A 25,152-nucleotide genomic window follows, 5' to 3' on the forward strand; every position below is an offset into this window, starting at 1 on the left:
ATTAAATCAGAACAACAGCACTGTGCAGTCTCATGGGGAAGATATGAAGATAAACACTTGAATATCCCAATCTTCAAAGCGATGGGAGACAGAGGAGTTCCTTCGCTAAAACAAGAATACTAACAGTTCCTTTGCCTAGTGGTGTTTTGATAGATATAATGAATGTTGTTGTACCTAAGAACTTCAAGGGATACACAAAAGTATAGAAAATTGAAGTCTGCATCTGCAGTGAAAGGATATTAACAGATGCTTAAAACACTTTTTCACAGTCTGAAGAGCTGAGAAGTTGCACGTGGACAGCTCTGGCAGAAACAATCCTTTTCTTTACCTGACTTCCTCTCTTCTAATGTGTACTCAGAGCACATCTTCCTGTGCAGCTGGAGGCTTTGTTACAGACAGAAGGACGCTGCTTAGTGTAGCCGGTGTTTATTGCCTAACTTTTTTTCTTTTTTCTTTTTTTTTTTAAGATGAATTTGGAAAATTTCCCAGATAATACATCTGCCCCTATTACTTGCACCTCAGAGTGTAAGACCAGCCAGGGAGATAGTGAGGACAACTGCATTTATTAGCAATGAATAAACTGATCTATCTCTTTCTGGATTAGCAGCGGGAGATCCCAGACGACCTAAGAAGTATCTATCTGCCGACTGACATATACAAGCTGGCACACTTTTGTGTCAAAAATGTACACAGCTGCATGCACACTAAAGCCGTTCCATCTATAAAGCACAATTGCCAACTGCTTGTCTTCAGAGATGGGTAATAAGAGAAGGTCTCAACAATGAAACAAGTGCAGAGTGAAATTAAAGAATATTTTTCATTCCATTAAGTGTCTGTCTTTCTAAACCCTCCTGGATTTGCTGTCATTTCCTCTCCATCATGTTTTGGAAGAAGAACTGATGATCCCCTTAGAAAAATCCAGATTTATATTTCTCAAAAACTTTATTGAGTTATCAAGGACCTGAATTGCACATTTTTAGGTACCAAAACAGGCTGATTTAACCTGATTGTCAGTCATTACCAGCAGATGTCTGACCAAGTTGTCTAACGTATTTTGGTTCTAGGTCATCTTCAGATATTCAGACTAATAGCTGGTCTAAAAGAAAGAACACAATCCAAAGCAATAATAAATTATATTTATCCACACACCATTACCAGCCAGCAGGTGCCAGTATGAAGGGAGCTTTATTTTAACATCTTCCCCCAAACTGTCTATCCAAACTCTCTCATATCCCCTTAGCCATCTCAATAAACCTCATTCAAGGCCTCAGTCTCAACTTGTGGAGTATAACCGAACCCCAGACTGAACTGACACTTGGACAGATCAGTGTTGGGTTTGCCTGGTTACAAATGGACAAGCACATGAACAATCCCAGTGGTGCAACACCCTGTTCCTCAACACTCTCAGAGACTTCTGATGAAAAGAATGAAATTCAGTGATACTCATAATTCTTTACCTGTCTGATTAATCTATTTAAGTAAACCGCAGCGATGGGGCTGACTGGAGCTCCAGTGAGAAAAAAACTGGAGCTCACAATTCCTTTGGTGTTTAGATCATCACAACTGACAAGAGATGAAATACATAAAAGATTTTTTTTTTTACTAAATATACAATAAAGGGTGCAAACTCTGATATCAGGAAAAGCACAGAGCAATTTGGATGACGAAAGGTGCCCAACAGCTGTTCCTACAGATTCCTGCACAGAGACGGGTTTTGCAAGTCAACATGGTGTCAATATTTAACTAACACATTATCACTTGTTATTATCATTTGACTATCAGTCAAGTAAGCATCTAGCAAGAAAAAAAAAATTAAAAATGGAAGTGATCACTGGGTGATCAGAGAGAGATGAGAAGGTGATTTTTGTTTTAAACAAAAACTGAATTTGCACACACACATATTTGCAAGTACCAAGATATCTATGCTCACATATTCTTGCCACATTTACCTGTGGCGACTCAGAAGATGAGGGATATCAGCAACTCGGTCCTCTTCAAATCTTTGGCATTCTTTTGGCTGTCAACAATGCTGCATAGTTTTTGCAGCCCCTATCTGTCTTAACACACAGGGCTTAGTACCGGGTTAAGTTGTACCACACCATGGTGGGGCCTTCGTGCTATCAGCGTGCCATCTAACGCTTGCTCTCACTGTTACCCAGATTCCTTTTGGATTTCCCCTTCCTGCTATCAGTCTTATGACTTCATCTATATAAACACAAACACCTTTCAGACATCTTTTTTTTTTTTTTTAAACCTTCCATTCTGCCATTTCTTCTTGTACTTTTAAAAACTCATACGTCATACACACCAACGTAATATTTCACTTACAGACCTCTACAACATCTCAAACACACAATGAGGTTCATCTAGATATTTTCCTGAAACACATACTGTCTATACCTTTGCTTTATCCAAGAAGTGACGATATCAGCAAATGATGAGAATCACAGAACATACGATAACTGGTCTGCTTCGATCTGAAAAATGCCCAGTTCCAAAATAAATAGTCAAAAAAGAGAGGAAATAATACCCAGTGGCCCAGAAACAGCAGACTTCTGTCAGATTGGCAGCCTTTTTTCTTTCCTTGACAAAACAAACAGGAGCACAACACAAATGCACTGAACATGGAAGAAAGTACTTTTTGAGCGCTCATGCAACCTCGGGAACCCTCGGAAAGATACCAAAGAAAACATGCCTTAGTAGAAAAGTTTTTATCCCAGAAGAATAAATAAAATCCATCTCAGATTTACCACTAGGAAATGAGTCAAATATACAGCAACATTCACCATCGTGTACATCTCTATGTTCAAAGGCAAGGGAATACAAATCCCACACGCCCAATAACATTTTCCACAGGCTTTTTATGTGAGAATAGAAATAGCCTATACATCACTAACAATCACGTTATGCTCGTAAATTAAAAGCTACAGATTTTACCATGAAAATTATATGGAAGATGATGATAAATGGTAAAGCAAATGCATAGTACAATTGGTACATTTTGTTAGTCATTTCAGTTCATTTACCTGTAAAGTAAGTATTGGTGGGGAGACTGGAACTAGCGAATCTGTAATATCCATTTCCTGGGAAACGGATCCCTTTCATTACTTCTGTACTCAATGTAGCTAAAGATGAATCCATCCTTTCCACCTGGTAGATGGGAGAAGGCCCATTAAGTTCTTCAGGTTCATTCCAAGTTATCTTTACTATTGTGCTGTTTATTCCTTCAACACGAGGGGCACTAAGTTTTGTTGGAGCTGTGCATAAAAAAAAAAAAAATTATCTAGGTATCATTGTGCATAATACTTGGGAAATTATTATTGCATATAACATATTTTTTTACAAAACATCCTGCTTCAGTTTCTGATCATCTTAAGAATAAACATAGATATTTATAGAAGCTTAATTAGTAAAACCAAACCAAACCAGAAAAATCCCCAACCCATTCTCAATCTTTATAGGAACTTACTTTCAATTCCACAAAACTACCTTATTTGTTTATTCAGGCTTTGAATAAATGTCTTTGATATTATATCCAAAAATATTTTTTTCATGATCTTTAAGAATCTGAAACAACCTCTTCATAAAAAGTATGTTTGTATTCCTTCCTTGATTAGCCTCTCATGCCACACTCACTGTAAGCATGTATCTGTGTGACTTCCAGCACTGAATTTGAGTGAAAGACCAAAGGAGAATCTGAACAGTTAATTAACTCTCACTGCATCTCGGCAGTGTGGTATATGACAACCCGAGTCTTCCATCATGGAACTTATCCTCGTCAACAGGAGCGAAACAGCTATCCGTCCACAATACTGAAGGCTCGTCAGGTTGTTTTCCTCACAGTGTGCACATAAGACAGTAGCATATGTTCAGAAGATTATTCAGCTAAAGAAAATGATCCTCTCTAACTTTTCTCCACCAACACCAGCGCACAGCAAGACTCCATACAAGATTGTTTCCACACAGGGATCAGCATAAAATAGTTTTATGTTATTACAATGATTCTGCTACCATTAAAACCAATATTCTGATATTGTTTTAAACATTCTGATAGTGTTGATCACTCTATAACGGAGTTCTGAACAAAATTTTTTTTTTCTTTAATACTGTACAGTAAGCCACTGGAGGGCAGCATGACCTGTTTGGATAATGGCATGATGGCCATAAAGGTGGGAAAGAAATGGACCATCTCTGAAACAATAAAAGACGTTGTCTGAAGAAGTACAAGAACACTCTACTACTTATAGAATCTATATTCATCTTATCTTGATTTTTTTTCTTCCCCTTCTTTCCCTGATAAAGCAAAGGATTTAACAACAGAAACTTCATTTGTACCCAGGAAGTGAAATACAATGACAACTTGTAAAAATTACTTGTTCCCATAATGACATAGTAAAGAGCAATAAACGCCTTTCAAGAACAATAAAACCTGAATTAAAATATGGGCCTTCGAAATCTGACATATTACTTCACAGCACAGCATTGTACATAGTGTGAGTTCTTTAAAGAAGGAGAGATTGCTTCATTTAGAATGAATTAATAACATCCTTTTAAACATTTGCACACTTCCAAGATCATTAACATGTTTTTCATTTTTCCTATTTGCCTGTAGCATGTTGCTACTTTTTTTCTTTTTTCTTTTTTTTTTTTTTTTGTCCCACTAACTTGATAAATATTCTTCTTGGAGAAAGCAGGGAGTGGGGATACTGGGAAACTGCCAATGACACTATGTGCTGTAAATTCCTGCTTAGGCATCATTTATGACTTCACAATCTAATTAGTATCTCACGCTACGGTAGAAATTTACAATGTCAAAATTGAAGTAATGCAGCATGAGGTCATAAGCTTTCCTGCATAAGTAGGGCACAGCACTAATGAATTGTGGTATTAATGCACAAGTTTAAATAGAAAACATGGCTTAACAATCAAAACTTCACCTTTGAGGGAACTAGTGTACGTCAGCATTTCAAATGGGAACATAAGAGGTTGAGCCCTCCAGTTCAGCTTACTGATGGTAAAACAGAAATGCTAAAATTCGTTATTTCTAAAACACATGAAGATAACTAACACTCATGACAATAACTATATCTTCCTTTAAAGTCTAATATTAATAAATGGCAGTTACTTGGACGATAATTATGGCATCTCTGATACCCAAACCTGAAGCTTTTATAGGGCTTATGCAATTAACTACTTAAATGCATCGTAACACTTGCTTCTCTGACAGGGAAGTATTGATTTTTTAATCATTTTCAAGTCTCCTCTAGCACAAATAAATGTACTACAGTTACAGTTAATGCACTGTGTACACGCATTAAACACTGGCATGACACAATTTATTATTTTGTGATATATGGAACAGAAGCCTACCCTTTCAGAAAGTAACATCCTTGCTATAAAATTAGTATTTAAACTACAGTCTCGTTGATGCTTGGGAATTCTTGTGTGTCAAGACAGCAGAAGACTGTACATAATAGGTTATGTAAGTTAAAAAACAAAAAAAAACTAAGCAAAACAAAAACACAACAGAAAACCAAACCCTGCACAGAAACAGAATGAACTGAAAATAAATCTGTAATACTAGCCCAGCAGGGTACTAAATGCTGAAATTAAAAATATTCAAGACTAAAAGATACAGTATATATTTTCCTAAAGGTGTCACTGTGGTACCTGTAGCTACTTTCTGAAAGATGAATTGACTATAATTTTACCTATTTAATTTTTTTTAGTCACGTTCTGTTAAGACACATCTGTCAAAATAATGAGCGTACTACATTTTAGTGGATTCAAAGTCACATTTTGTGTATTTTAATTATGTAGTTTTAATGTCTTGCTATATAATACATATTTAATATATTATAAAGCTAAAACAGTATTTAAAAGCCCATGATTGCTGCATGCCATTGTGTAGCAGAGGGCACAAAAAAGACCAATAAAGACAGATGGTCCATACAGCTTATGTTGAAGTCATATATCTAAATATAGATGTTGCTACACAGGTCATTACAAATAAGCCTTTCCCATGTGTGTATGCACACACATGTACACAAAAATGAAGTTGGTAAGTAAAGAGCAGTTAATTTTGTTTTGTTTGAAATAATATCATTTTAGTTTTAGATTCGAAGACAGATGCCAGCATTTCGCTCTGAACAGATGGTAATTCCATCTAATAGTGCATCTCTGTATTAGTAAGGTCTGTTGTGTATACAAACAGTAATAAACACTAGGTAAGGATCAAAATAAATTTTAATTGTTGACATTAAATTCTGGCAGCCACGCTTCTAAGGATACAATACTCCTTTCTCAAGTCTGTCAGGTTTACTAATACAACTGCTAAAGCTTTTCCATACTCTGCCAGACTCGTGTCCCAGGAATAACATATTTACACTGTGGCTAAATATAACAGGCTTATATATGTCTGAATAACTACTGCTCGGCATACTGTAGGTAGATATTTGCGTACCCTTCCACAGAAGCCTTCCATTAGCCACTCTGCATAGTTCAGGAGGGTAACAGTAAGAAAAAGCATACAGTTTTTAATTAATGTTGAGTTGAATTCAAAATGCATGCATACAAATTAAAACAGAAATGTTCAGCAAATTTGAGGACAAAAACTTAAAGAAAACCTACTTTTGTTCATTGTGGAGTTTACCTAGCAGGTAAAATTACATCCCTCACTATTGGTCATCCATTTCACTTCTGCTACAAGTTATTAGTCCAGAGGACCCCGAGATTGCCATAGCATTTCTGGTATGATCTTTTCTTCCTCTGCGCTTCACAATAGCATCAGTCATTTTGACAGTAAATAAGTCAAGAAATAATACTTGTATCTTCTGACAGTATTTTGATTTTTTTTTTTTTTAGAAGATTCTTTAGAGTCCATTTTGGACTCTCCCCCCCAACAGACTAAAAACCACCCATAGTGGACATCAAAAGAAAATTTAATAACGCGAATATGTTACAATCATATTTCTTTAAAAATAGATGTAATACACAGTATTTTTTAAAAATCATTAAAAATATATTGCTTCCACCATATGGGACAACCAACGACTCACCAACCGATTTAAGATGCAGCATATTGAGCTGACCATATGTTACAGTGCTGTTGAATGGCTGAGTGATTCATGCCCGTCACATTCTAGTATATCAATTAAAGCTCCTTGAAGTCTGCATGATTTGTGTCTCTGTTATTAAACCCTGCTAATTCATCCCACTTACACATCTGTTATAAATCTCTAGGAGTGCTGCATGATTCATGGCAATCTGTGAGCATGGTACAGCAAATTCTTCTCCTTGTAATTAACAGTAAATTGTTTTACTGCCATGCAATGAATTTTTCAGTTATATTGCAAATGAACTCCTAAATGCACGGTTCTTTCCTAAGAACTGACTTATATTATTAGGCAATTAAAAAGTATTGCTTTGAACCAAAAGCTTTTAATCAAGAGGAATGCAACTAAAACATAGCTTAAAAACCTTGCAAATTTGACACAGAGGGAAAAGAACAAACTGAGCTATTTTCTGAAGTATAACATGTGGTTGGTAGGGGAGAGGAAACAAATACCTTTTGAGTCCCTACTAATTTCCTGAAACTCAAAGAGCAGTTTAACTACAGCTTGAACACTTGGCAAGACAAGTTTGAGCAGATACTATTTATCTCAGAAGTTACTTAAGTCATCTGTCATTATGAAATTTCTCAGATTACTTTACACTTTTCTAATTGTAAAACAGTGTCTTTATTCTTGAAATAAATAATTGGATAATTAGCCAAGCTGAATCATCAGAGGATTCCAACGCTGCTCAAGTGTTCTTGTCAAAGGTGAAGCAAATTCATTTCAGCTTTGCCTCTGCAGCTTTCTGAAGAGCCTTTGATTTTTTTCCTGCTACATTCTTGGCAGCAGCCTCAAATTCATGAGTCCATACATCAAGTCAGTAGTTTAACAACAAATGAAATTAAATTCAAAGAAGGGAAACTAATTGAAGGACAGCAACAAAAGTGTTTGGTAATGTGCTTTTTAATATGGCATGCCACATTTGCATGATAATTTTTCCTTTTTAGCATGGAGCAGAAAGTGACTAGCTTAATGAGGGATTATTCAAGACAGGAATGAACAAAATGCATTCATAACTAAGAACAAAGATTGTATTATGAAACGGAAACAGGCAACTGCCGAGAAGTAACTGGATGATTGGTTTATGCATTATGAATAAAAAGGTAGAAAAATATTTATATTAGTATTCGCTAATGACTATATATACAAGATTGTTGTAATTAAAATTATAAATTAACATATTAAGAGTGCTTGTTTAATCACTTTGGGTCCTATTCACAATGAAGAGACTTATGTACATGCATGCAAAACAATCTGTGTTTTCAGGCCAGCAGCAAATGGCCTTCGCATTTTTCTTCTAGAAAGAAAAATATATGTTACTTATCACCTGTTGAATGGGTACGGTGGCATAGCTTTCTGTAGAAAAACAGCCTATGGTAGGCGTAAACAAATACTGTATTGCCATGACAAATGGGTTGAGGTTTTTGAAAAGGGCTTGCACTGGACCTTATTCATGAATGGGAAAAAAATGGACAAATTACTCAGATTAAAAGGGTAATCCAAAAGAAAATGACATCAAGGAGCGTAAGACAGCCCAGAAAGCCCATCAGCATCATTACCCCAGCAAACCCAGAGGCAACTCCAAAGCCACCAATACAACTGCTTGAGAAGTCTGCCAAGAAGCCAGATGCAGCTGGTGCTGGAGGAATATCTTCTACAAATTAGCTTCTGAACCCTGTAATTGCCATCAAAAGCAAAGGATCAGGAATACAATGTGCTGGGCTAAATGGCAGCAATCACAAAGCCATACTTTGGTGTCTCTTAAAAAATGCTTTTTAAATGAAGTTTAAAAAAAATGAAGAAAGGCCAAGGAAAGATGAACTTAATTACAAGAAATAGGCTCAGTCACACAGTAGTTAATGAAACGTAGCTGTATAGATTGTTTAAGGCACCCTTTAACTACCTGATTTGAGAGGGGTAGGATAAGCAATTGTACTAGCTCAAGCACTCACATGGCTAATTCCATCCTGTTGAAGTGTCAGAAGTTGCTGGGGATAAAAAGGTGTTTCTCTGCCTGACTGAAAAATTTGGAAAACATGTATGTTTTGTCTTGGTGGATGCTGCAAAGAATAACGCAATTAATTCATTATTTTATGCAAACACATTGTAAAAAGAAAAAAAAAATTGTCACTTTTAAGGAACCAGGTCTTTCACTCGTATCAGCTACTATAGTTCTATAGATTCCAAGTAACCAGCTCAGAATCCTACACAAGATAAAACCACAGAGCAAAAAGTACTTCTGAAAATAAAAAAATAGCCCAAGACCTGGTAACAACAACAGGCTGAATGCCATTCTCAAAAATAAACAGGAATTTCAACTCAGCAGAACGTGGAGAAAGGAATAAAGTAAAACATGGCTCTAGGTGTTGACATGAAAAATATGTAATTGCTTTCGGTTACACACACACAGTTCGAGTTGATGATCTTGGGGTAGCAAAGACAAAAACAAAGCTCAAATTGGATTCCAAATTTTCAAAGTATTAAAAATGAAGTTTTTCCTCACCTGTCAGTCAAGGTTTTCAATAGCAATTACACAATACTGCAGTGCATAAACAGCATTTAAAATACCACAAGGATGTGGAATGCGCATCCTCTTAGTTTAAAAGACTGATCAAAAAAATATGAAACACTTTTTAATTATTTGAGTCTTTAAAAGCCAACTGTTTGTGTATTTGTCTCCAGACATACCAAATTGAGGTTCTCTTTCTGTCCAGTCACCTTCTCTGAGTAACAAAAATGGATTAATTCTCCTCTTCTGTTACCGTGACACGCTTGCTTTGATCTTTCATCCAAATACTGCATTACCACGTAACGTTGATCTTCTAACACTTTTTACCATTCTCAGAGCTGGCCATGCATCAGGGATACCTGTGCAAGTTCTTTTATTTATCACACCTATTCTTCTTCCTGCTCTCATATGCATATGCCAGCTTCCACTCAGCTTTTTTTTACAAAATAACTCAATTCTTATTAATTATGTTTTGTTTGCTTCCTCACTCTCCTCGCATTCTTCTGGCTCAATTGTCATCTTTTATTATCATTTGTAAATATTGTGGGTGTATATATTGGTGAGGAGGACACTTTTTTGCCAGTCTGACAGACGCAAGGACATATGGCTGATTTGAGTTTTCTTTCACTCTCCTCCTGCAAACCTACTCATGAGATTTCCCCAGAACAGATACCTATACTGAACCAGGTTAGTAGAGATCTACTTGTTATGTTTGCTTCTGGATTATTTTAACCAATTTTAAGTCATACTCCAAAACACTTCTCATTGAAAGATCAGCAGACTGTTTCTGATGCTTCTGCTCTCTTAGGTCTTATCCCTAAATTCTGCCCCTGACTGCAGAAGTCTTTTTCCTTTGTCTTTTAAGACCTCTTTCAAAACCTCTTTTCTTCCTCAGCATTGTTTCTAATGATTTCACACCCTTGTTTCTGTCCTTGTTTTTATTTGCTGCTTTACGTTGTATAAAAAAAAAAGTTGCCAGAGAAAAATAAGAATGATAGATTTTGAAGAGTATCTTTTTTTTGTAGCTAGTCTTCAAATTAACCTAATGGATATGAACAAAGCTTAAAAATTACTTGAGACTTCTAGTAGCAAGTTTTAGAAGGTATCGGCTGTTCCAAAAGCAAGCTTCTTGCTAATACACATCAGTTGGACATGCCAAAATCCAGTCATCTAGGTACCCATTAATTTAAATGCTCCCCATGATAAATCAGTATATTCCACACATGGAATGAGTAGAGATGGGTTTCCATTATCCTATTCAGGAGCAGAGGAGAAGAATTAGACTAACTTAGTATAACCTCTAGCCCAATTTGGAACACAATTCAAAGCTCTTGGATTGCGTTATGATGCAAGGGGACCATCATGCTGGAGCACATTTCAGTCAAGACTTCCTCCAAAAAGCTCCCTTTGCCAGGGCATGGAGGGGGACTGGCGCCCAGCCAGGGAGGCTGTCTCTGTGCCAAGGAGACATTCCTTCATGAAACAGAACTCCTCAACAGTCCTAGAAAGGCAATTTTAATTTCATTTTGCACCTTTCAATGACACAAAAGGATATTAATGGACTAAGACCTGATCATCTCTTTTTACAAATGATGGGGACTGGTTTCTCCTAACTTTGTTCCAAGTTTCAACTTGCTTTGATGTAAAAGTCATCACAGAAGTAGTGTTTCTTTTAAATTTTCTTTGGAAACACAGTTTTATAGAATTTCACCAAATGGAACATGCATTAAAAAAAACAAATCCCAAACCCACAAAAAAACCCTGGATGGAGATTTTTAAACAATTTTCTCCAGAAATGAAAAATGTGAATGGTGGAAGATAAAATTGCATGCAAAATTTAAGACACTGCATTAACATGCTTTAAAAACACAAAAGGAACCCGATACAGGACTGATTCTTTGCTTTCAAGGCTTACAACAGTAAGCAGGAAAAGGCTACACTGCAAAACAGCTAATAAATGAGGATGTGTTTGTTATTCTATTTTGTATTCTCCTGCTTTGTCTAATGTGATAGGTCTCTAAGCATTAACAAAACCAGGGAGGAGATGGTCATAAACAAGCTGTCAAGCTTAACTAAGCTATTGTTTCTGAATCTTTTAATAAATGTATAAATGCAAACTTGGATCATTTGCAGTAATAAGGTGTGTCATTTAGGCCATTTTTTTTTCCATGGTTATCAGCACAGACTGGAACGCTGTTTCTGGCATGGCTGCTTGGTATGGGATAAAGCCACACTCATAGAAGTAGGAAGCACTGTAGATGGTCTGCTTGAAACTTGAAGAGATGGCAGTATGAGGTAAAAACATAAATTTTTAAATCAGCAATTCAACAAGAGAGAAGAATGACAGAACAATCTTTGTACACTGAAACACAAGACAACATGGTGAATCAAGGAAAAAATCATTTGTATTCCACTTGGGAACAAATAGAAAGGCAATTAAATAAATAAACAAACAGATGAAGAACAGAGGACAGACTAGAGGTAATATCCCAACAGCTTAAATTCCACTTCAGTTCATGTATATAAAACTTCATATTTACTGGCTCTGGGCAACTTCTTATTCCCTGTCTGGAAGCTCCTATATCTCTTCATTGATTACCCAGAGGAAGTTTGATAAAACTCAGGCAACTCAAATACAGCCCAGGGAGCCTAGGAAAACATTCTGCATAGCAGAAATTTTCAGATTTTTTCCTATGGGAGACCAAATTACATAAGCGAGGTAATTTCAAAGATCATCATCACAACATTCATATGACAACATTACTAATTGCTTAACCGAAAACGCTAATATTGTGAAAGTAATTGATGTGTTTTAAATGCCTATAGAAAAGGAAACCACAATGTTAAGTAGTCAGCTCTCTGCAGGTGACCACCAGTATGTCACATAGCACAGATTTTGAGTTTATATTTATAGTATTGAAGAGCTGTACAGACTACCTCATTCCATGAATTAAAAGACTTGTGAAGCTGATTTTCCTAACAATTTTTCTCTCAAAACCCTCCTGATCCTCTGATGTCTAAGAGAGTTCATGCCAGTCTTTTCTTCAAAGTAAATACAGGCTTTCTCCATCTCTGTTCTGCACTGATGCTTATTTTCCCCTAAATTTGTAGAAAGTTAGTACTTTTGAAATCTCTGACATATGTGGTTGAAATTAACTCAAAGACTGAAAAATTTAAGGTGCACAGGCACATATATACAGTTTCTTAAGCACTGTTTCCCTAGGAAAGCATGAGTATACATATTCACAAAGCAAAATCTCAGGGGCTAAGTAAACATTTTCAAAACATGAGACCCAACACATGTACGTTGCTTTTGATTTACACAAACAAATACACTATGTATGCGTTAGAGTTTAATACAAAAACCGTGCATCTCCTCCTTCATGGGTTAAGCAAGGCATTGGCACAGCATGTGCCTTTTGCATACCTTGTGCAAACATGTACGCTAGAAAACCCAGCAACAAATTAACAACTTCTCAGCATAGTAAATGAATGAATGGGTTCAGCCACATCTATGTAGTTACCATTTAAACAAACAGGAACAAAAATATACATAGCGATAACTTGCAATTGAGAGAGTGGTACACAAATCCTACTGCCATAGTAGTGTACCTTAAACCTTCATTGAAAACGTTTTGGGTTTAATCTGTCCAGATAAGCAAATAATAATTAAGCAAGTCACTTTGTATTAATACAACACCTACCCCTGTCACTGTGCATCAAACTACGATCATCTTAATGGTATTCATTAGTAAACTGTGTGTCAGCTTTGCACTTTGAAACAGATTGTTTCCTTACCAGCCGCCAAGGTTTGCCCCATGCCTGGCTCGCTGGTTACACAACCAATTTGATTGCAGAGAGTAACTGTAAAGTTGTACGTTCTGTAAGGTTTTAATCCTGTCGCTATATAGGATAGCTCATCAGCCTCGGCTATATGCAAAACCTGCAAAGCAAGCAGATTGAAAGATGACAGTTGGTTAATAATATTTGCATTCCTATTAATTCATGACATGTTCACTAGTAAGAAACTTGTCTCTGAATTTGCAGATTCCTTCATTTAGATGTGGAAAGACCAACTGAGGGAGAGGATTATTTTGGAGAATCTGAACAAGCTAGGATTTAGGTGATAATACTTCCCATCACACTGTTTTATGAGTTAATAAGCCAGTTCCTGAGTGGATAAATGAGGAAACAAACTTATTGCCTCATAAAACTGTGTGGTGGTGCAGTTATTACAAACAGTGCAGCTACGATGACGAAGATGACACTATTAATTGGTGAAATCTGACCACCATTGAATGAGTGACACAATTAGCAGACATTAGGAGAGAGGGGCATAACTAATACCTACATACATTTGAATCTGCTTTACTTTAACATTACTTTAAGCTATCAGAGAGAGTGGAACTGAATAGACTGTTGTAATTTAGATAACTTCTTTATGTTTATTTAGATGAAAAAATCTTGCAAACCTGTGACCAGAAGCAATTTACATTTAGATATTGTTACAACGGCCCCAGGAGCAATAGTATCCCCACTTCATAGACAAATAAACTGAGGCCCATCTGTGGTACCATTCAAAGAGAAAATCAGCTCTGAAGCAAGAAATACAACGTCAGAGCACCAGATCCACTCCCATGTTCTGATTACCCACCATGTTTCTTTGCTCATTCCTCAGCTTTTAGCTTACTACTACTGCCATGATCTTTGTTTGCAAACCCCAATCGCTCAAAAGTTACAACAGTATGATTTTAAAAATCACATAATTAGACTTTATAAAGTTAGTTTTCTGTGATTTTCGATTTCCTCACTTCAAAGATTTGTCTATCACCCACGAAGCCAGACAGATACCTTCTTAATGAAAATGCAGATTCCTACAAAGCGTGGCTTTAAGCATATCGGCAAATACAGCGTTAATACAGAATCAAGACAAGCAAAGATCAAGGCAATTTAAATGTTGCTGTTCAATCTCATCCCTCCTAATTTTGAATCTCACCCGCTACTGAAAACAAGTCAGTTCAGGAATACAACTTAAAACCTGGAAGTGTGTAACATTACAGAGCACTCAAACTGATAGGTAAAAAAGTTAGATCAGAGGATATACAGGAAATCAGAGAAATTATTCATCACAGCATCAAGGAGGACATCAGACTTCAATTTATTTTATTACCACCAGTTAGGAAAAACATAATGTAACTAACAACAATACCTGGGCAAATGGTGGCAAGAACCTTTGGTCTGTCATCAAACTGATGCTGTATCCCATCACTTCTCCTCTTGCTAAATTATCTTCAGGTTTTTCCCATGACACATTAAGGGAATATGGTGAAACAGGGAATACTGATGGAGATGGCATGAACACTGGGGCTAAAATGAAATTAATGCAATAATATTAGTAATATAAGTGATCAATGTGTGTAATGCAAGCTTTCTCACTATATTTGTAAAACACTATTTCAGTTTGTATTTTTCTTTTTTAACCTTATTTTCAAGTCTGAGAGGAATTTTCAGATTATTTTGATAGCACATTGAAAGTTCTCCTGTTTTCTACTCTGGCCATGAATGCAGAATAAAACTCTGTCCATGCCTTCAAAGAAATACTAATCAGCACTAAAGTCGTAACCCCTGTAGCAGGTAGGAAAGTACATATAAATGAAAAAGTCTTGAAGAAAAACTTCATGCAACTTGGGAAAAAACTGATAAAAGCAAAAAGTGTTCAATACTTCAGCATCTTAAAAGCAATTTTGTTTGCTAGGCCAGTTTGAAATTAACATGTCTCTCACTTCTTACAAAACAGTTCCCCTGTCTTCCATAGTAAATCTGTAAAAGGATTGTTTGCACTGCAGTTAAATCCCCACCTGATTACTTTGTAATAATAGGATACCAACTCATAGCACTTCTGCTACGTACAAACAACCACACTAATGGACCTCTTCTCAAATACGATTTAACACTTTTATAACACATAGTATTTAAGAACAGATAAGCACAAAGACTCATTTTGGAAGGGGAATTAGCTTAGCCTGCTGTTTCGCAGGAGCAAATGACTGAGGACACGATTTTGAAGCTAACAGCAAACAAAAGCATCAGTGATGTAACAGAGATGTTTAATTGCAAAATATGGGTTCTATCAGCCTAAACCCCCTTATATTTCTAATGAAAACATTGAAATAAATAACTGTTATTTCAAATAATATGTCAAATGGCAAGCCTTTTTAAAATCTGAACAGAAAGCTCGTAATAAGAGGTACGAATTGGTTAAACTTCTGAAAAAAATGGTCCATATTACAACACTTGGCCTCCATAAAAGCATATGAAATGTTTCAAGCACTATACTCTTGAAAAGGTAACCCTCTCAAGTTCTAAAAAACCCATGATTTCTAAACAATCAAAGTCTCAGTTCAGGAAAACTCATTTGAACCTCCTTTCTGAATATATGTACCTTCTTGGATAACGATCCTGATGCACACTAACAATGTTAATACATTGGTGACAAAATCAAACTTTTTTCATGTTTTCTTCCTTTAAAGAACATAGAAATAACACCTGGGAAAATAGCAGAGATGTCAAACACTGCTTGGTAGATTTTGCAATCTTACAGCTTTGAAATTTTGGTTTAATTGAAAGGGATTATTTTTTTCAACTATATGATTTTATGGTGAAGAAAATATTTTTCCTTAACATGTTAAATACTGAGATAATCTGACCTATTTTTAATTAGCTAAAAGCAAAATGAGATTTTGTCTCTATTTGAATCATTACTAGACACATTTTATTGGGAAAAAAAAAAAAAAGAATGTATTCCAATTTAGTTTTTCCTTTGGTTTATATCAAACAAATTCAAACCCATACTTACCAGCCTCTCCTGTTTGTCCTGATATCCAGTCTGAAGATGTGCTACCTGCCATGTTTACTGCTAGCACATAAAATTCATACTCTGTGAATGGCTCCAGATCAGTGACTGTGGTACTGGTCTGCGGTGGAGCCAGGGCATTTTCATTAGGAGACTCCATAACTGGTTGAGGGCTGAGCCATCCACTGCTTTGGAAAATACGACTTTCAGGAGGCAGAAAGTTCCCAGCTGGTTTTACTTTTTTTCTCATGTAAAGTTCATATCTTATAATTATGCCTAGAGAAAAAAGCAAACCAGAAAAATTAGTGCATTTAAACGATTTCTGGAGTTCTACTGAAATACCAGTGCCAGTATATTTAATGAGCTAACAATCAAGCAACATTGTAGAAAATATAGCATAAGAAGTTTTCCTCATTTCTGCTATTTTCATCCAAATACTTGCTTTGGCATGTCTTGCGTTACACTGTGTGTTTTCACCTCCATGCCATTTGGGGATTTGAAAACAAATGGCTGGATTACAGTATGACTTCTACTGCCCTCACTGGAAGACAGTATCCCACAGTTCTGATCAAATGTTACTGGAAATTACTTCAGGCTTCTGATTTTTAAAGGGATATTTAATTTTTTTTTTTTTTTTTTTTTGAGTGATAGTTTATTGCTAACCTTTTAGAACATACTGCTGGATAGGAGGGGGGGATGTGTGTCAGTTTTCCATCAATGCAAACCTATTATGTAGGCAGGAGGGTCTCACCACTTTGGAGGAAATAAAAACCCGTCAGTATAGTGGTATGAAGTAATACATTATCTAGGTTGGATTGTGGAAGCAGTTTAACTGTAGGAATAGACTGTAAGAAAGCTGGCTGGAGATTTCCCAAATGGAAAAGATAAGAGACACAGCAAAGCCATGAGACAGTTAATTACCATATAATGTATATATTTGGGGCTGTATTCATGCACAGAACCGGAGAGGTTGCTTGGGAGAAAGAACTTCTCTCTTTGTCTTTGGAAAGACCAGGAAATCTGACTAGACAGCAAAAGAAATATGACAGTATTGCTTAAATCTGCTCATGCTGGCAATTACATGCATCTAATGGCTATGGACTAAACTATGGAGAGTATATGCTACAGGTTGAGGGACAAGTGCTAACAGCAAATATCATGACCTGCACTGTAGGAACTGCCCCTCTAAATACATGCAGGCATTCTTGTGTGGGCATTCTTCCTGCCTAATCTGGTAATAGCTGGCAAATGAGATGTTCGAACAGAAAGCCGAGCTCCCCTGTACACAGATGTCCATTATGTGAAGAGATCAAAACGCTTGTTTTCTCATGCACAAATATTTGCGCATGTAAGTGCAAGTTCACAAAACTCCATTACACATATATTAAAAGATAAAGTGTTGACCAATAAAATCTGTGACATCACAAAAGTATCTCACAACAGCTGCGTTCTCAGTTTCAAAAACCTAAAATATTATTACGCAAGTTAGAACAGCAAATCTTGGCAATCGCCTAATCCCTAACAAAGTTATACTGGTAATGGAATTAGTTACTACACATGACGGATGGTTTTAAAAACAGAGTTCTCTGTTAATTCTTAGATTAATTCTTTTTTTCTCCCATAACTGTTATCTGCTTTTTTTTTTTTTTTTGTCAGGCAATATCACCACATCTGTCTGAACTAGGCGATCTGGCAAATTAGGAAAAAATTAATTTTACTGTAAGTGTTTAATTATAAACGTGATTTTTTGCTGCAACAGATGCCATGAAGGGCTTAATCCTGGACCCAACACATTCAGTTGGAGTTCTGGACTCCAAAAGAATAAAACAGGGACTCTGAGGATATGTTTAGTGGCAAATAGGCAAATTAAGACAATGCCTTACTTCATTCTCAGTTTCTCACATGGATGAGGATATTCTAACAAGATTTGAGAAAATGCTGCTTTTTCTTTGCACTCTTTGACTTACAAAAGTAAATACCATGTCTTACCATTTGGTTTCTCAGGTGGTGACCATTCCACAGCCAGTTCTGTAGAGCTGATGGTTTCTATAATTGGTGGGTGTAGCCCTTCTGGAGGAGCTTGTGCAGTAATTACTGTTACTGGCTGGCTCTTTAAGCAGCCTCCACTAGTACAAGCTTGCACAGAAAAAACATACTTTGTAAATGGAATGAGATTCCAAATCATTGCTGAAGTTTTTAATCCTTCATACTGACCACAAGGCTGAAGATCAACCAATCTAGTACATGTCAAAATGTATTTCTCTATGGGCCCAGAGTCATTGGAGAGGTTTGTCCAGTAAAGTAAAACAGAGCGGTGACTAACAGGAAAAACAGGATTTAAGTGCAAGCTCCCTGTAGGCACCCCAGATTTCGTTCTGTATGTCACTGAGGCACTTCTTGTAAAGCCATGAACGTTGCTGGCTTGGACGTAATAGGAATAGAAGGTATACGGAGATAACATGGTATCAGTGAAGGTCTGAACATCTAAAAGAAACAAGTGAGAAGAAAGTTGTATCAGCCCAACACATTAAAAATAATCTTAATTTGCATACTTAGTCTTTCCAGCCCTAATCCAAGATGTAAAATATGTATGTCCATTTGCATGCTCTTCTTGAGACTATTATGAACATTCTAACCTCACAACTTTTTTTTTTTTTCTTTTTTACAGCAGGGAAAACCCCTTCCCCTTTTCCCTTTATTATCTTCCACTGCACATCAGCATCACTGTAGAAATAACTTTTCCACTGAATTTCTCCTAGTTCCTGCTTTAATCATGAACAAGATTAATTCAATTATCTTCTTATTCATCCGTTCTTTGGAAATATTTATTTCAAATGTAAATCAGCATCTATATTACTGGATCTGATTTAGAAAAAAAAAACCAAACCATTCTGTAAGTTTTCACACCTCTGGTTTTGGTTCATGTCATAGTGTAAAACTAAATATTTCACCATTCTGTGCTTTTGCTTCCTCACTTCTAAAATAGTGCTTAGTAGTTCGTTTGTAAAGCATTTGATCTTGGATGAAAAGTGAAACAGAAGTACAAATAATTATTTAAAAAGGTATGTCCAAAGCCTATATTTACCTCCCCCATCCTCTACTTTCCATTACTCTAGATAGCTTTTTAGCAGCCAAGACCATGAATAGCTCCTGGATGTATACTATAAGATGTTACACATCTTAGTCATCAGAGCACAATATGAATTTATGTACAATCATACCACCATACATTGTTTTGCCTTAAGAAATAGCGAACGTTGAGTAACATATTACATGCCAGAGCATGGATACTCTTAAACTTTTTCAAAGCAAATGGAGAGGACACAGCTAAATGCTCTCTGTACGTCTGCACTGGCAAGCCAGCCCTGAGTACAAATTAAAGAGGACGACCACAAAATTATTAGTATCAGTAGATATTCAACCCTTGACATTGTAGTACAAAAGCAGGAGTGTCACCCCAGTAATTGCTTACAGCGCTTCAACTACTTATAGCGATCACAAACTTATCACTGGAGTCCAGCAATAAGGAGGCTGGGTAATCTCATCTTCATGCCTTCCAAATCCTAGTACTTCAGGCAAGGTTGGAGAATAGCTCTGCTAGTGGCAGCAATGGTTATTGCGGCGTCCTTGTGCATTGGTAGTGAGCAGGGAAGTGATGCAGCAGATTTCGGTCTTGACGGCAAGGTTCTGTTTCTTCTTCAGCTTTCAACTTAGCATGCCATTTGCAACTGTGGCTGCAAGTGCTTGAGTGTACTGTAGAGTTGAGCTTTTTCTGAGCTGCTTGAACACACCTGCCCTGGCTGAAGTGCTTCTGGGCACAAGGGTGGGTAGCAAAGCCAATTTGACAATTGTTAAAGACTCTTGCATAGGCTGGCAAGAATCCTCAGAGCAGGAGCATGACGACCAGTTGCTGTGAAGGACACTGGCAAGTAGGAGTTTGCCCTGTATCCAGTTTCCAACTTTGTTTCCAGAGAAAAGAATGGGCACAGAGGCAGCACGAGTCAGCATGCTAGAAACTTGGAAGAGCTGCACTTTATGGGATGATAGGATCAACTATCCTTCAACTCAAGAGCCACATCAGTAAAAAAATGCACGCCAAAAAAACCCAACAAACCAGCAAGACTACCAGCAGTACCAGCAAATACTACAAATTATCATAAGATGACAAAACAGCAGTAACCCATGAACTAGATTTTAAGATCTCCTCCCTCAGAACCCAATCCTGATCTAGATCCATATACTGACCAGGAACCCGCTCCAGAGCCAAATGAGCTAGAACCCGCTCCAGAGGTAACACACTAGTCCTGAACCAAGATCTGCTTCAGAAACAGCAAGCAACCTGGAAACCCAGCCTAGAACCAACAAGCAAGCTGGAAATATTATATACAGCCAACAGGTGGGCTAGAACATTATCTAGACCCACCCAGCTAGTAGAATGTAATCTGGGCCTGCCAGGCAAACTAGAACCTGCTCTGGAACCAAGAAGTGAGCGAGAACCTGCTCCAGAACCAAGAAGTGATCTAGAACATGATCTAGAACTGCCTCCCTACCAAGGTTCATACCTGCTCTAGAAACAACTGCACCAATATCACCCCAGCTCTACAACCAACCAACCCCTGAAACAGACCCGGACTCTAGGGCCACAGGTCTAATGCCAGCAGCGAGCACATTACTTTCCCTTCTTCAAGTACACGGATCAGAGGAGGCAGATCACCCAGAATGCTGAGATTATCTGCAATAGGAATGTTGGCTAGATAAAATTGGATGAAGCCAAAAGGCAGAAGGTTCTACATTCCTCAGATCAACAAGTCCACCATGCATTTAACTACATGTATAAATAATTAGAACCAGCATGATTTGGAGTTAGAATCATAAGTAACTTTGGGGTTTTTTTAACATTTTTAAAGCAAGTATCTGATTTTGTCCTTAAGACAAGGAATGGTATCTCCTGAGCCTCTGGTCTCCCAGAGCAGTTAGGAAAACATTGTTTTAATTGGGCATTCTCCAATGCTATCAGCCAGACCATCAGGCTGATTTAGAAGATTATTCTTAATTTTCCTTGGGAAGTTCACTGTTTCTATAAAACTCTCATTTAGTCATAAGATAATGTTCATCCAGTTTGCACTCTTGGGACATTTCATAAGCATTACAAATTCCACACTATACTAAGAAAAAAGTAACATTATCAAAAGTTCTGAGAGCATTAACAATGTATTCTTGATATTCAAACACCAGGAGATGATTTCACATCATTAATTAGGGGAATTGCCAGGAAATGTCAAAAACATCTTTTGAAACCAAATCTATGTTTTCACAAAATAATGTTTTGTTAACTAGAAACATGCTAATGTCTTGTTATACAGCTAAATACATTCAGAATTTTTCACTCTCTATGAAGTATGTAGGTGCAGACATGAAATAACATCTTCAACCATGCACTCGGTTTGAAGTACATTACAGAGCACAAATTCATGACAACAAAGTATAATAGCTTTTCTTTTGAAATTAATTCATATTGTTATCAAAGTTAGGCTTTTAAACCAAAATAAGGAATTGGAACATTTTCAATTATCTCTCTAAACTTTTTTGTAATGTTTCTTTCCTCTCCATCACTTAATCCCATGCTTGCATGGGGTTGCATAGCTTTCCTCATGGTATGTACTACAAGTGTCCAAATTCACAGCATAAGCCACAGAGTGATCAACTGTAACACAGCAGCATGCACCAGAACATAAAAATATTGGGTGCATTCCAAAGGATCTGTCCTTTCACTGAATAATACTCCTTTTTTATTCTTCCAGGGTACATGCCAATAATTAGACTCAACTTCTGCAAAATATTAATGCTGCATTGGTATGAAATTCAACAAACTAATGAAGCTGCTAGAACAGAAATCGAACTTCAGCAGTATTAAACCACACCTGTCTTAAAAAACCCCAAACACTTGTGTGCCATATATACATAAAACCAGTAGCCAAATCCATCTCTTTTTCTTTGATAAGAGGATCAATAGTAGCACAAAATGGCCTTTCCAGCTAGGACAGAGCATCAAATCCTTGAGGACTGCCTTCTGAGGATCCCTTGGCAAGCCTCAACATGAGAGAAGTGGTGCTGCTAAAGGCAAATCAGGAGCTACACTGATAGCTTAACAGAAGGTGCTAAAAGTTAGAGACCACAAAAAGCTTTCCTAATCTGTTAACAGTTTAAAACCAAGATGATGAAAAAAGCCAGTTTAAGCACATTATGGTCTCTTCCATTCACCTTAATTCTTTCTCTGGGACTTGGCCTCTTTCAGATTGTGGAGCCTGTGTGCACTTGCAGGGAATGCTTTTGATGAGTCAAGGTTTTTCAGATTAAAGAGTAAAAAATTTTGGGTGACTCAGTTTGCTGGATTTTAGACTGGAGTAATTATTTCTTTGAAATACAAGTAGCAACACAGAAGAGTAACTCACTAAAGAAAAACAATAATTTATTCAAAATCACAGAGAATGATAATGATGGAAGCAAGAAATAATTAAGAAAAATTGCACATATATATAGATATGTACACACACACAAACACAAAATCTTTGATGTTATCTTCCTATAAATACTTACTATAAGGGTAGTAGTCTTCAGTTGTATAAATTTCAGCCTCATCTCTATACAGCTGGTAAGTAAGCCTGTTAGAATTTGGAGAGTCGGGGGAGCTCCACAAAAGACTGATAACAGAGGAATTGAGAACTTCTCCTGTAGGAGGTGGTTGCTGGAATGGAGCTAAAACATACACAAAAAACAGAGGATGTAAAAATTAAGGTAATCAATAATCACACAAATTTAAATAAAAATGCAAAGAAACTGGTAAGTTTTCTTCAAAGAAAAACTGTACATTAAACATACAGTCACGTAGGCAAGACATTAGCAGACTAAATTGATCCATCCAAATGCTTTCCAACAAAGCTTTTTATCCAAGTACATGAAACAAATTTATACATTTAAACAAATGACAAATACACTTAACCCCCTCTTTCACCCCCAAATTAAAACAAGTACACAATAGTTATCCAAACACTTTTTTTTTTTTTTTTTAAATGTATTTCAAGTCCTCTATAAAACAGGAACATGTTTATCTGGTCACATTATTGAAGTCTCTAGCTCAATTATAATTTATTTTTTCCAGAGGATTCATTCCATTTTAGCATAGGTCAGGCATAACTTCCCTTTAATAGAATAAAAATGGAAAGTACAACTAACTACAAATTTCACTGAAGTGTTACAATAAGCCTACTTAATTAAATGACAAAAAACATAAAGGGGCAAATTTTGAAGGTTATTTAGACAATGCACTTCCATTTATTTTCAATGAAATTTAAATCAATGAGTGCGAGGTGTCTAACATTTTAAGAAATCAGCCTGAGATTCTTATTTACCAAAATACTACTCTGCTATCACCTCCATTAACTTTGGAAAATGTGCTACTTAATTGCACTAGTATCAATAAAGAGAAAAACAAACCTGAAGTTCACAAGCCAAAAGCCTCACATTTTCAGACAGAGCAGTCAAAGTCCCTCCTATGTGTCTTTTGTAATCCAACTGTATGATCATGGTCCTTTCTAAGATACTGGCTATTACTCAGAAATTAAAGTTTATATGGATATTCACATATACATATACATGCATGTGCACATAAACATACAGTTTTACGGTTAGACTTGATGAACTTAAAGGTCTTGTCCAACCTAAATGATTCTACATTTATGTTGTTATTCAAATCAGAGCACGAGTCCATGTCCTGCCGTGAGATCTCCAGCCAGCCAGCTATACTAAGGAACGCACTACTCTGACCCTGAGTGCGCCGTGCATTAATGCAGAACAAGACCGGGCTGTTTTGGCAGTTAGTAATTGCTATAGCTTGAATTAAAAGCAGACTGTGCCATTCCCTACCCTCTTTACCAAGGGAGGGAAAACCAGGTGAGTCTGGATCTAGTGGAAAACATTTTGCTCCAGGAATGAGAATAGCCACGCACAGTGCAGAAATCAGCACATGGACTAAGCTAGAATGAGCTGGATCCAGAACCACCCAATAAGCTTTTCTTGCCTACATTAGGCATTATAGGAAAATATCAACATTAAAAATGTGGATTCTTATTAATTCTTTCTCCTTCTGCTAGTTTATAAACTATCATCGTCTTCATTACGTGGATACTTGTTTAATATACACAGTTCACCAAAAGTTAATTATCAAAATCTGTTCAGCCAAGCTAACAGGAGACAAACAGCAAAGAGTGAAGCTGCAGGCAAAACATGACATGAGAACCTCAAGCCACAGAAGTGATAGATGTAGAGACTTACGCCAATATCAGTGGGTACACATTACATCTGGTTTTTAATACAAATTTAAAATGTGAGCTGAAGTTCTTTATTTAGAGTAAGAAAATGAAAAGCCTGTCTCCTACTGCAGTCTCCCAGCCAAGGAATAGCAGAAAATATTTCTAGAGTTCACTGGATTGAACAGAATACAATCATCATCTCCCGTTAGAAAGCATAGGTTGTTTTGCTGCCAATCTAGAGCTTTTGAGTTCAGCTCAGTAGGAAGTGAATGTACGCTAAAGCGGCTACAGGAGTAAAGTTTGAGAATCAAAGAAACTAAGTGCTCCTAAATCCCTTTGACATTTTTGAAAGCTTCTTTCCATGTA

The 25,152-nt window shown here is 36.7% G+C and overlaps 1 protein-coding gene across 1 annotated transcript in view; it reads right to left on the bottom strand.

The window, feature by feature from the left end:
• USH2A (usherin) overlaps positions 1-25,152 on the bottom strand; it is a 396,138-nt gene that overhangs the window by 282,027 nt on the left and 88,959 nt on the right. Inside the window, exons 15-20 of the mRNA XM_075749252.1 lie at positions 23,075-23,233; positions 18,467-18,961; positions 16,481-16,753; positions 14,834-14,991; positions 13,423-13,567; positions 3,027-3,257 (exon numbers count right to left, since the gene is read on the bottom strand). Coding sequence (XP_075605367.1) covers positions 3,027-3,257; positions 13,423-13,567; positions 14,834-14,991; positions 16,481-16,753; positions 18,467-18,961; positions 23,075-23,233 — 1,461 coding nt within the window. The remainder of the gene's footprint in view (positions 1-3,026; positions 3,258-13,422; positions 13,568-14,833; positions 14,992-16,480; positions 16,754-18,466; positions 18,962-23,074; positions 23,234-25,152) is intronic.

This window comes from Balearica regulorum, chromosome 3 (assembly GCF_011004875.1).
Source record: "Balearica regulorum gibbericeps isolate bBalReg1 chromosome 3, bBalReg1.pri, whole genome shotgun sequence".
Classification (NCBI taxonomy): domain Eukaryota; kingdom Metazoa; phylum Chordata; class Aves; order Gruiformes; family Gruidae; genus Balearica; species Balearica regulorum.